This window comes from Hemitrygon akajei, chromosome 9 (genome assembly GCF_048418815.1).
Source record: "Hemitrygon akajei chromosome 9, sHemAka1.3, whole genome shotgun sequence".
NCBI classification, from domain to species: Eukaryota; Metazoa; Chordata; class Chondrichthyes; order Myliobatiformes; family Dasyatidae; genus Hemitrygon; species Hemitrygon akajei.
In genome coordinates this window covers 114,254,856-114,268,484 of record NC_133132.1, presented here as the reverse complement: position 1 = coordinate 114,268,484, position 13,629 = coordinate 114,254,856, and the positions used below count along the sequence as shown (strand labels likewise).

Below are 13,629 nucleotides of genomic sequence, written 5' to 3'. Positions count from 1 at the left end.
GAGCAGGTAGCAGGGTGAGTAGAGGTGAGACCAAGAAAGTACATGGAGTTGGTGGAGGGCAGCTTGCAGAACCAGGCATGGTGGGGGAAGTCTTCAGATTATCTACTGGAATGATGTCTTGGGACCGATCTGATGGGTCATGCAGGAAGTTAAGATAATAATAACCACATGATTGCAAAGTACCTGATAAAATATGACCTTGTCATGCAAAACAGTCACTGCGCAACCCGACAACTGAACTTTTGGATTGTTTTCTTTAAAAGGAAAAATTATTGAGACTTGCACGAAGCAAAATAACTGGTTCTCATGAGCTTTGGTTGTTTGCTCAGTGTTGCTGTCTGTTAGCATGTTTTCCAACTAGACATCGTGTCTTTTTTAATGCAATAATTCAAGGTTTTTGTATATGTTGAGCTTCCCAGTGTTTTGAATGGATTCCTGCTGTCAAAACCAGATAAGCTCAGTGAAGTTGCCAGCATTATACTGTTTATATCAGTTATGATGCAAAAGATGAATGAATCCACAGTAGGAAAGAGTGTTGCAATTTCTAGTTAGTAATATTTGTTTGTATTTTTTTTTCTCTAGACTGTTGAACAACAACCAAATAAGGAGAATTCCCAGGGGTGCATTTGAAGACTTGGAGAATTTAAAATATCTGTGAGTAAACCACTTTAGTATTTAAGTGTTGAAGTGGTCAGGTGAGCTGCTGTTCACTTCAGGGCAAAATGGTGGTCAGTTCTAGTTTTTATCACTTCTGTCAAATGCTAGTTAATGCTTGGGAGTAAAGAATCAAGATGATTATAGATATTTGCTTCAAAGTTTGCAGTCTGGTTGGAAATCAGAACTTATGTTTCGCCATTATAAATGGATATAGCAAGAGAGTGTACATATGTATTTAATGTCTGCTTTTTGGATGGCTAGTGAGTTTTATCATTGTTAGACATAACAGGCACCTTCAAAGTTTGGTTTGAGCTGTTACCGATGGAGAAGCCAAGCTGGATTGATTTGATTCCATTCCTTGCATGTTCCATGGGGACTGTCATAACTATTGATCATTTTTTTAAAGACTGTTTATACATATTTCAAGTGTGGGAAGTCAAAACTTCCCAGCGTTCTTCATCTTTGTAAGCAAAGAATCAGCAAATACACAGCTATTTATATTGCTGAGTGCAATTCACGATTGCTTCCTGTATAATCCTCCACACTTTTGTGTAGATTGTTCATGCCAGCACTATTCTGGGGATTGCTCATTGAAGATTTAGTCTGTTTGGGAGTTACTTATTATTTAAATGTAGAAAAAACATTGAAAATTTGAATGAATTATGCCACATCATTACTAATATGTATTCTGCGCTCTTAAATGAACAAGTAGATGTTTTTCTTGCTCAGCACAAGGCATTTGTAATCCTGGTGGTTTTTATCTGCTGTACTGTAAAAGGTGAAGAAGAATGAAGGAAAAATAAGGCTGAAAGATTTTCTATTTAAATTGACTAAAGGTATTAACAAAGAAAAAATAATTAAAAGTTACAAAAATGTGCAATAAAATAGTCAAATAAAATCTTCAGTTGAACATAAGATTTGCAGTTTTCATTTTTTAGCTCTGGTATGTGTTCAGACATGATATTTCTATCAATGCTTAATGTAGGAATAATTTTTTATAGTGCAGTCATTTCCCTCTGGCAGTAACACTTTTAAAATCTTCACTGTTGTGAAGAGGATGTCATTATTAATCTGAAGAACAAGGTATAAAGTTTTATTATTCCACTGCCTGTGCTGTGTAAATCATGTCAAGTATGTAATTAAGGTGGAGAGGCAGTATAACAAAATCTGCAACATTTAATCAACTTGCTGCCTGTACTGAAGTTTGATGACATGTAGAGTCAAGGATCAAGCAGCACTCCTCTCTTCAGTATAAAAAAAACTCGCTTGCTTCTTTTTAAACTTGGGCAGTATGCCCAGGATATTATAGCTTAAACTGGCAAAAATCTCTTTTCCTGCAAAAATCGATGTATAATCAAGATTTTTGGCTTGCGCATTTCATTTTCTCATCCTTTCTCTGTATTCACCATCCACTACATTCTCCCATCTTTTGCTTGGGCCTTTTCACTGCTGCAACAGCTATAGCCAGCTTACTTGCCTCAGCATCCAATCCGGTCTCAGGCTCCCATGGAATCTAATTTTTTCAATAAGTGTTCTAATTTAGTTTCAGCAGTTAACTGTGTGCTCCTGTACATAACTGTATCTACATGAACTACATTCCAATTTACCTCTTAAACTAGTTCTCTTGTCAGCCTTTGTTTATGTATAGTTTTTTGTAAATTCTATTTCTAAATGCCTGTAAGTAAATAAATCTCAGTGGTTATGGTAACATGTATGTATTTTGATAATAAATTTACTTTGAACTTTGTTGAGCTTGAAGAAAAATAATGTGCTGCATGAACTTGTGACATGTTTTCAATTTTGGGAAATTATGCTTCTATTGTATAGTAACGTTTCAGTGGTAAAGTGTGACGTGATTTTCATATATTGATCATGTTGCGTTAGGGAGTTCCTAATATTTGCTATCACTTGATGAATACTTTTGAACAGATTTTTAAAAATGAGCTAATTAATTGTATCATGTTGAATTACTATTGCTACCCACAGGCAGGAGTTAAAGTTCAGTAACTTGGAAGCATAATATTGTTGTAATCTGAACAAGGTCACCTGAGAGACATAGCTGGGAGATATGGAGTAGTCTTTTATTCAACAAAAGGAGATACAGCAGGCATCATATTGAGAATCTTTTGGACGAAGAAGCCTGCTTGGCCTGACATTATATGACATTTTATATGCTAAAGGTCAAATGACAATTCGACATTTACAATGTATCTACAAGGTTTTGGAAGAGGACAGCGAGGCTTTGAGAAGAAGTGCGGCGGCGGCCATTTTCAAATTGCTTCTCAGATCGGAGTTCTGAGAGGCGGGACTGTGCAGGCGTGTGAAGGAGGCCTGGGAAGGAGGGAAGATATAAAAAAGGAGAGAAGGAGTGAGGTAGTTCTCTTTTGGAAGAGGACAGCGAGGCTTTGAGAAGAAGTGCGGCGGCGGCCATTTTCAAATTGCTTCTCAGATCGGAGTTCTGAGAGGCGGGACTGCGCAGGCGCGTGAAGGAGGCCTGGGAAGGAGGGAAGATATAAAAAAGGAGAGAAGGAGTGAGGTAGTTCTCTTTTGGAAGAGGACAGCGAGGCTTTGAGAAGAATTACGGTGGCGGCCATTTTCAAATTGCTTCTCAGATCGGAGTTCTGAGAGGCGGGACTGCGCAGGCGCGTGAAGGAGGCCTGGGAAGGAGGGAAGATATAAAAAGAATGCAGCCTTAAGCAGCGGGCAGCTTCGTTTGCGGGCAGCGGAGTGAGCCGGGAGCAGAGTGTAGGGCTTGAGCTCAGAGGGCTTAGGCGGAAGAGGGCACAGTAGGCTTATCTTTTGGTTCTCCTTGTTATTTTCAGTTATTCGGGAAGTATGAGTGTGGGGGCAGCTTGTTGTTCTCGGTGTCGGATGTGGGAGATCCTGGAGTCTCCGAGCCTCCCGGACGTCCACATCTGCGCCAGGTGTGTCGAACTGCAGCTCCTGAGGGACCGAGTTAGGGAACTGGAGCTGCAGCTCGATGACCTTCGCCTGGTCAGGGAGAGTGAGGAGGTGATAGAGAGGAGTTACAGGCAGGTGGTCACTCTGGGGCCACGGGAAGCAGATAGATGGGTCACGGTCAGGAAGGGGAAGGGGCAGGTACTAGAGAGTACCCCAGTGGCTGTACCCCTTGACAATAAGTACTCATGTTTGAGTACTGTTGGGGGGGACAGCCTACCTGGAGGAAGTGACAGTGGCCGGGCCTCCGGCACAGAGGACGGCCCTGTAGCTCAGAAGGGTAGGGATAAAAGAAAGAGGACCATAGTAATAGGGGACTTGATATTCAGGGGTTCAGACAGGCGGTTCTGTGGAGGTGATCGGGAGTCCCGGATGGTAGTTTGCCTCCCTGGTGCCAGGGTCCGGGACGTTTCTGATCGCGTCCAAGATATCCTGAAGTGGGAGGGTGAGGAGCCAGAGGTCGTGGTACATGTAGGTACCAATGACATAGGTAGGAAAGGGGAAGAGGTCCTGAAACGAGAGTATAGGGAGTTAGGAAGGCAGTTAAGAAGAAGGACCGCAAAGGTAGTAATCTCGGGATTACTGCCTGTGCCACGCGACAGTGAGAGTAGGAATGGAATTAGGTGGAGGATGAATGTGTGGCTGAGGGATTGGAGCAGGGGGCAGGGATTCAAGTTTCTGGATCATTGGGACCTCTTCTGGGGCAGGCGTGACCCGTTCAAGAAGGACAGGTTACACTTGAATCCTGGGGGGACCAATATCCTAGTGGGGAAGTTTGCTAGGGCTACAGGGCAGACTTTAAACTAGTAAGATGGGGGGGGGGGCGGAAATCAATTTGAGGAAACTATGGGAGAGGAGGTTAGTTCACCAGTAGAGCAAGTAAGTAGACAGTGTGTGAGGGAGGAAAGGCAGGTGATGGAGAAGGGATGCGCTCAGCCCGAAGATGTAGGGGAGAAGAAAGAAAAGGATAATAAATTTGAATGCATTGTTAGGGATGAAAAGAGAGGAGGAGGTGGAGAGTATCTTAAATGTCTCTATTTTAATGCTAGGAGCATTGTAAGAAAGGTGGATGAGCTTAAAGCGTGGATTGATACCTGGAATTATGATGTTGTAGCTATTAGTGAAACATGGTTGCAGGAAGGGTGTGATTGGCAACTAAATATTCCTGGATTTAGTTGCTTCAGGTGTGATAGAGTAGGAGGGGCCAGAGGAGGAGGTGTTGCATTACTTGTCCGAGAAAATCTTATGGCGGTGCTTTGGAAGGATAGATTAGAGAGCTCCTCTAGGGAGGCTGTTTGGGTGGAATTGAGGAATGGGAAAGGTGTAGTAACACTGATAGGAGTGTATTATAGGCCACCTAATGGGGAGCGTGAGTTGGAAGAGCAAATGTGTAAGGAGATAGCAGATATTTGTAGTAAACACAAGGTGGTGATTGTGGGAGATTTTAATTTTCCACACATAGATTGGGAAGCTCATTCTGTAAAAGGGCTGGATGGTTTAGAGTTTGTGAAATGTGTGCAGGATAGTTTTTTGCAACAATACATAGAAGTACCGACTAGAGATGGGGCAGTGTTGGATCTCCTGTTAGGGAATGCGATAAGTCAACTGACAGATGTATGTGTTGGGGAGCACTTCGGGTCCAGTGATCACAATAGCATTAGCTTCAATATAATTATGGAGAAGGACAGGACTGGACCTAGAGTTGAGATTTTTGATTGGAGAAAGGCTAACTTTGAGGAGATGCGCAGGGATTTAGAGAGAGTGGATTGGGTCAAGTTGTTTTATGGGAAGGATGTAATAGAGAAATGGAGGTCATTTAAGGGTGAAATTATGAGGGTACAGAATCTTTATGTTCCTGTTCGGTTGAAAGGAAAGGTTAAAGGTTTGAAAGTGCCTTGGTTTTCAAGGGATATTAGAAACTTGGTTCGAAAAAAGAGGGATGTCTACAATAGATATAGGCAGCATGGAGTAAAGGAATTGCTCGGAATATAAAAAATGTAAAAGGAAACTTAAGAAAGAGATTAGAAAAGCTAAAAGAAGTTACGAGTTTGGTTTGGCAAATAAGGTGGAAGTAAATCCGAAAGGCTTCTACAGTTATATTAAAAGCAAGAGGATAGTGAGGGATAAAATTGGTCCCTTAGAGAATCAGGGTGGTCAGCTATGTGTGGAGCCGAGGGAGATGGGAGAGATTTTGAACGATTTCTTCTCTTTGGTATTCACTAAGGAGAAGGATATTGAATGGTGTAAGGTGTGGGAAACAAGTAAGGAAGTTATGGAACCTATGACAATTAAAGAGTGGGAAGTACTGGCACTTTTAAGAAATTTAAAAGTGGATAAATCTCCAGGTCCTGACAGGATATTCCCTAGGACCTTGAGGGAAGTTTGTGTAGAGATAGCAGGAGCTCTGACGGAGATCTTTCAGATGTCATTAGAAACGGGGATTGTGCCGGAGGATTGGCGTATTGCTCATGTGGTTCCATTGTTTAAAAAGGGTTCTAGAAGTAAGCCTGGCAATTATAGACCTGTCAGTTTGACATCAGTGGTGGGTAAATTAATGGAAAGTATTCTTAGAGATAGTATTTATAATTATCTGGATAGACGGGATCTGATTAGGAGTAGCCAGCATGGATTTGTGCGTGGAAGGTCATATTTGACAAACCTTATTGAATTTTTTGAAGTAGTTACGAGGAATGTTGACGAGGGTAAGGCAGTGGATGTAGTCTATATGGACTTCAGCAAGGCCTTTGACAAAGTTCCACATGGAAGGTTAGTTAAGAAGGTTCAGTCGTTAGGTATTAATGCTGGAGTAATAAAATGGATTCAACAGTGGCTAGATGGGAGATGCCAGAGAGTAGTGGTGGATAATTGTTTATCGGGATGGAGGCCGGTGACTAGCGGGGTGCCTCAGGGATCTGTTTTGGGCCCAATGTTGTTTGTAATATACATAAATGATCTGGATGATGGGGTGGTAAATTGGATTAGTAAGTATGCTGATGATACTAAGGTAGGAGGTGTTGTGGATAATGAGGGGGGGTTTTCAAACCTTGCAGGGAGATTTATGCCGGTTAGAAGAATGGGCTGAACGTTGGCAGATGGAGTTTAATGCTGAGAAGTGTGAGGTTCTACATTTTGGCAGGAATAATCCAAATAGAACATACAGGGTAAATGGTAGGGCATTGAGGAATGCAGTGGAACAGAGAGATCTAGGAATAACAGAGCATAGTTCCCTGAAGGTGGAGTCTCATGTAGATAGGGTGGTGAAGAAGGCTTTTGGTACGCTGGCCTTTATAAATCAGAGCATTGAGTACAGAAGTTGGGATGTAATGTTAAAATTGTACAAGGCATTGGTAAGGCCAAATTTGGAATATTGTGTACAGTTCTGGTCACCGAATTATAGGAAAGATATCACTAAATTAGAGAGTGCAGAGACGATTTACTAGGATGTTACCTGGGTTTCAGCACTTAAGTTACAGAGAAAGGTTGAACAAGTTAGGTCTCTATTCATTGGAGCGTAGAAGGTTGAGGGGGGATTTGATCGAGGTATTTAAAATGTTGAGAGGGATAGATAGAGTTGACGTGAATAGGCTGTTTCCATTGAGAGTAGGGGAGATTCAAACGAGAGGACATGATTTGAGAGTTAGGGGGCAAAAGTTTAAGGGAAACACGAGGGGGTATTTCTTTACTCAGAGAGTGATAGCTGTGTGGAATGAGCTTCCTTTAGAAGTAGTAGAGGCCAGTTCAGTTGTGTCATTTAAGGTAAAATTGGATAGGTATATGGACAGGAAAGGAGTGGAGGGTTATGGGCTGAGTGCGGGTAGGTGGGACTAGGTGAGATTAAGAGTTCGGCACGGACTAGGAGGGCCGAGATGGCCTGTTTCCGTGCTGTGATTGTTATATGGTTATATGGTTATAAGGTTTCCTTTGAACTACATATAACTTTCTCATCTCCTTCTTTGCACCCACACTCCAGACAACCAAAATGAGTGTTAATCAGCATTGTCTAGTTTTTGAAGTAGCAGCTCCAGGAACCTATTGCCCAAGGCTACATTTTAAATTTCGTCTTCAGTCCGTATTCAGGTCCAAGGATTCGTGGCTGAAGTTGGTCACTGAAGTTCATATTTTGCTCTACTCCCCAAGTCCAGAATATGCTCTAAAAATATAAACACATTAAATTTAAAAATAATAATGGCTGATACTGGAGACCTGAAATAAAGACAAAATATTTTGGTAAAAAATAATTGACTTGTTGAGAATCTCCATCTTCTTTCTGTTTTCATCTTGAGAGTAAAATTGCTCTGAATGTGGTAGAGGAATGCATGTTACAGAGTGTGAAACAGTTCAAAGGCAGTGGTGTGTCAAAAGGGAGCATTATTGAGAAGAAATAGGCTTTTTGATACATGTTTGGGTGAAGATTTGTTATTGTGTTTTGGCAGCCACTAGATACATCATTGCCTGAGATCAAAGCACTGTTTGCACTACATTCAATCTCTGCTACGTTTTGGTCAATATTTGCATTTTCTGGTTTCATAGTGTTAAATTTCTCTTCATTCTTGTTTAATTTAAAATTTGAATGAAACATAACAGCATGTGTATTCTGTTTATCTGATTATTAACATTGTAAACGCTTTAATTTGTTGCCAAATTATGCTTGCAGTTAAATGCCTATGCGAGAGACCAAAGTGCTTTTCTGCTAGTTTGGATTGGATCCGGTCGCTGAATGATTAAAATCGAATGTGCTACAAAGATTGTAAATCAACTATTTTGTGGAGAAATTACAAATCAATCAGAAAATATAAAGCATCCAGGCAAACACATCTTCAGCTTGGTATATATTTTTGACATCTAAGTGTGCTTAGAGCATTTTCACATGCTTAGCTAGTAACAGCAGCCTTGAGAGTAAATAGTTTAGATTTTGCTCCATATAATTGTTCCAAACACTTCTGCGTTTATTCTCTCTAAACAAGTTTATAGTTCATGATCCAACCTCGCTTTTGAAGAACAGATATGGAAAACTGCAACACAATTTTTAGAAACTTAGAAGACCTACAGCACAATACAGGCCCTTCGGCCCACAAAGTTGTGCCAAACATGTCCCTACCTTATAAATTACTAGGCTAACCCATAGCCCTCTATTTTTCGAAGCTCCATGTGCCTATCCAAAAGTCTCTTAAAAGACCCTATCGTATCCACCTCCACCACCGTTGCTGGCAGCCCATTCCACACACTCACCACTCTGAGTAAAAAAACCTACACCTGACATCTCCTCTGTACCTACTCCCCAGCACTTTAAACCTGTGTCCTCTTGTGGCAACCATTTCAGCCCTGGGAAAAAGCATGTGACTATCCAGACAATCAATGCCTCTCATCATCTTGGACACCTCTATCAGGTCACCTGTCATCCTCTGTAGCTCCAAGGAGAAAAGGCCGAATTCACTCAACCTGTTTTCATAAGGCATGCTCCCCAATCCAGGCAACATCCTTGTAAATCTCCTCTGCACCCTTTCTATGGCTTCCACATCCTTCGTGTAGTGAGGCGACCAGAACTGAGGACAGTACTCCAAGTGAGATCTGACCAGGGTCCTATTTCGCTGCAACATTACCTCTCGGCTCCTAAATTCAGTTTCATGATTAATGAAGGCCAATACATCATGTGCCTTCTTAACCACAGAGTCAACCTGTGCAGCTGCTTTGAGCGTCCTATGGACTCGGGCCCCAAGATCCCTCTGATCCTCCACACTGACAAGAGTCTTACCATTAATACTATATTCTGCCATCATATTTGACCTACCAAATTAACCACTTCACACTTATCCGGGTTGAACTTCATCTGCCTCTTCTCAGCCCAGTTTTGCATCCTCTGTAACTTCTGACAGCCGTCTCATCAGCAAACTCACTAACCCTTCCATCCACTTCCTCATCCAGGTCATTGATAAAAAGCATGAAGAGTAAGGGTCCCAGAACAGATCCCTGAGGCACACTACTGGTGACCAAACTCCATGCAGAATATGTCGTGTCTACAACCACTCTTTGCCTTCTGTGGGCATGCCAGTTCTAGATCCTCAAAGCAATGTCCCCTTAGATCCCATGTCTCCTTACTTTCTCAATAAGCCTTGCTTGGGGTATCTTATCAAATGCCTTGCTGAAATCCATATACACTACATCTACTGCTCTTCCTTTATCGATGTGTTTAGTCACATCCTCAAAAAGATTCATTCAGTCTGGTAAGACAGGACCTTCCCTTGACAAAGCCATGCTGACTATTCCTAATCATATTATACTTCTCCAAATGTTCATGAATCCTGCCTCTCAGAATCTTCTCCATCAGCTTAGCATCCACTAAAGTAAGACTCAATGGTCTATAAATTCCTGGGCTATCTCTACTCCCTTTCTTGAATAAAGGAACAACATCCACAATCCTCCAATCCTCCGGAACCTCCCGTCCCCATTGATGATTCAAAGATCATCGCCAGAAGCTCACCAAACTCCTTCCTTGCCTCCCACATTAGCCTGGGGTACATTTCATCCGGTCCCAGCGAGTTATCCAACTTGCCGCTTTCCAAAAGCTCCAGCACATTCTCTTTCTTAATATCTACTTGCTCAAGTTTTCCAGTCTGCTGCAAGTCAGCACTACAATCACTAAGATCCTTTTCCGTAGTGAATACAGAAGTAAAGTATTCATTAAGTACCTCTGCTATTTCCTCTGGTTCCATACACACTTTCCCACTGTCACACTTGATAGGTCCTATTCTTTCATGTCTTATCCTCTTGCTCTTCACATACTTGTAGAATGCGTTGGGGTTTTCCTTAATCCTGCCCGCCAAGGCCTTCTCATGGCCCCTTCTGGTCTCCTAATTTCATTCTTAAGCTCCTTCCTGTTAGCCTTATAATCTTCTAGATCTTGAACATTACCTAGCTCTCTGAACCCTTTGTAAGCTTTTCTTCTTGACTAGATTTATTACAGCCTTTGTACACCACGGTTCCTGTACCCTACCATAACTTCCCTGTCTCATTGGAACGTACCTATGCAGAACTTCACACAAATATCCCTTGAACATTTACCACATTTCTTCCATACTTTTCACTGAGAGCATCTGTTTGTAATTTAAGCTTCCAATTTCCTGCCTGATAGCCTCATAATTCCCCTTTTTCCAATTAAGCACTTTTCTAACTTGTCTGTTCCTATCTCTCTCCAATGCTGTTGTAAAGGACATAGAATTATAATCACTATCTCCAAAATGCTCACCCACTGAGAGATCTGACACCTGACCAAGTTCATTTCCCAATACCAAATCAAGTACAGCCTATCCTCTTGTAGGCTTATCTACATATTGTGTCAAGTAACCTTCCTGAGCACACCTAACAAACTCCACCCCATCTAAACCCTTTCTCTAGGAAGATGGCAATCAATATTTGGGAAATTAAAATCTCACATCACAACAACTCTTATTATTACACCTTTTCAGGATTTGTTTCCCTATCTGCCCCTCGATATTACTATTGGGCAGCCTATAAAAAACACCCACATCCTAACCTCCACCCACAGACACTACGTAGACAATCCCTCCATGACATCCACCTTTTCTGCAGCCATGACACTATCTCTGATCAAGAGTGCCACGCCCCTACCTCTTTTGCTTCCCTCCCTGTGCTTTCAGAAACATCTAAAACCCGGCACTTGAAGTAACCATTCCTGTCCCTTAGCCATCCAGGTCTCTGTAATGGTCACCACATCATAGCTCCAAGTACTGATCCACGCTCTAAGCTCATCCACTTTGTTCACAATGCTCCTTGCATTAAAATAGACTCATCTCAAGTCTTTGGTCTGAGTGCGTCCCTTCTCTATCACCTGCCTATTGTCCCTCTCATACTGTCTACAAGCTTTCTCTGTTTGTGAGCCAACCATCTCTTCCCCAGTCTCTTCCGTTCGGTTCCCACCCCCCAACAATTCTAGTTTAAACTCTCCCAGAAGCCTTAGCAAACCTCCCCACCAGGATATTGGTTCTTCTGGAATTCAAGTGCAACCTGTCCTTTTTGTACAGGTCACATCTGCCCCAAAAGAGGTCCCAATGATCCGGAAAGCTTAATCCCTGTCCCTGCTCCAATCCCTCAGCCACACATTTATCCTCCACCTCATTCTATTCCTGTACTCACTGTCACGTGACACAAGCAGTAATCCTGAGATTACTACCTTTGCAGTCCTGTTTCTCAACTTCCTTCCTAACTCCCTGTGGTCTTTTTTCAGGACCTCCTCCCTTTTCCTACCTATGTCATTGGTACCAATATGTACCATGACCTCTGGCTGTTCTCCCTCGCACTGCAGGATATCTTGGACACGATCTGGAGCATCCCAGACCCTGGCACCTGGGAGGCAAACTACCATCCAAGTTTCTTTTCTGCATCCACAGAATCGCCTGTCTGTCCCCCTAACTATAGAGTCCCCTATCACTACTGTCTTCCTCTTCCTTTCCGTACCTTTCTGAGCCACAGGGCCAGATTCTGTGCCAGGGGCATGGCCACTGTTGCTTCCCCCAGGAGTACTTATTGTCATGGGGTACAGCCACAGGGATATTCTCTAGTACCTGACTCTTCCCCTTCTCTCTACTGACTGTTACCCACTTGTCTGTCTCCCTTGGGCCCGGTGTGACCACCTGCCGAAAGCTCCTTTTGGTGAATGTTTTTCATACCAATTGTTCAGAAGCAGCTTATCATCTGGCATTATTAATGGCATTGTTTTCCATAATTTTCTGTTTCACAGCTTTTTTCTTGCATCACCTGTTTCAGTTGTGTATTTTGGCGACATCCATTTTCCATTTCCACGCAGTTTTGTCAGACTCCATTGCACTTTTAAAACCACATTGAAGTGGTATAACTTGCCTCTGAAACCCACTGTTTGGCTGATCTGAACACTACCAAATATACAAAAGGATTAATAAGATATCCTTACTGTAAACTCCAATTGAAAAATTAGTTGTGCTTTCAGTGACTTGTGAAGATGTCTGTTTATTCCATTTCCATGTTCAAAGTATGTGGTCGAGTAGAGAAATGACAGAATTGGTGTTTCTTCACCCATAAGCGATGGAATACAAATCTTATTTTCATCAGCCAGATCCGTGTAGTCTCTATCCTGAATTGTCATTTGGTGACTTATGAGGGTAGTAGGTTGATGCTACTGTTCACTGTCTAGATACTTTGTTATGACCCAAATAAACCTATGAACATCACAATACACCAGGGAAAAACTGAAGTAGTTGGTTTATCCCTGCTTGAGTAAGGGGAATGAAAAGGAGATTTGATATTGAAAATCATGAATGGTTGTGATATTGTAAATAAATGAATTAACTATTGGCCAGTAATCAGTATTTGGTGATCTTCCTGTGTTGCTGCTGCAATTAAGTTTTTTAAAATTGTCTCAGCTCCTACATGTACTTGTGTACGTGACAGTAGCTGACTTTGTCAAAAAAGCTGGCAGTGACTTAAAACAGGTCAGCACATCGCTTTGCAGTACAGCTGACCCTTGTTCAATTCCCGCTGCTGCCTGTAAGGAGTTTGTACGTTTCCCCGTGACTGCGTGGGTCTCCTCTTGGGTGCTCCTGTTTCCTCTCACAATCGAAAGAGGCACAGGTTGGTAGGTTAATCTGTCATTGTAAATTGACCCATGATTAAGCTTCCATTAAATTGGGGGATTGGTGGGCAGCATGGCTCAATGGGCCGAAGGGCCTACTCCACACTGTATCTCAATAAGTAAATAAAACTGAGTTCTCAACACAGCGTATTAGACAATAAGCTTTGCTGTAAAATATTTCAAGTAGCGTTGGTTGAGTACATGAAAGGAGAATATTTGCTGCACTGAGAGGTAAAGGCTGGTATAAACTCAGACAAACTAAGCACAGTTGACTAAATTTCATTCCACACATGCAGCAAGGATATATGTACTCTTGGTGTCGTTTTCAGTGAACATCGTATGCTGGTTCAGCCCATCACCCCAAGACTACCCAATGTACTAAAGAGAAAATT

General features: G+C 42.1%; 1 protein-coding gene across 2 annotated transcripts in view; it reads left to right on the top strand.

Annotated features, from left to right (window-relative positions):
- Nucleotides 1-13,629, top strand: part of pxdn (peroxidasin) — a 257,963-nt gene that overhangs the window by 118,268 nt on the left and 126,066 nt on the right. For both annotated transcript variants that reach the window (XM_073056799.1, XM_073056798.1), the window contains exon 3: nt 583-654. In XM_073056799.1, the coding sequence (XP_072912900.1) occupies nt 583-654 (72 nt within the window). The remainder of the gene's footprint in view (nt 1-582; nt 655-13,629) is intronic.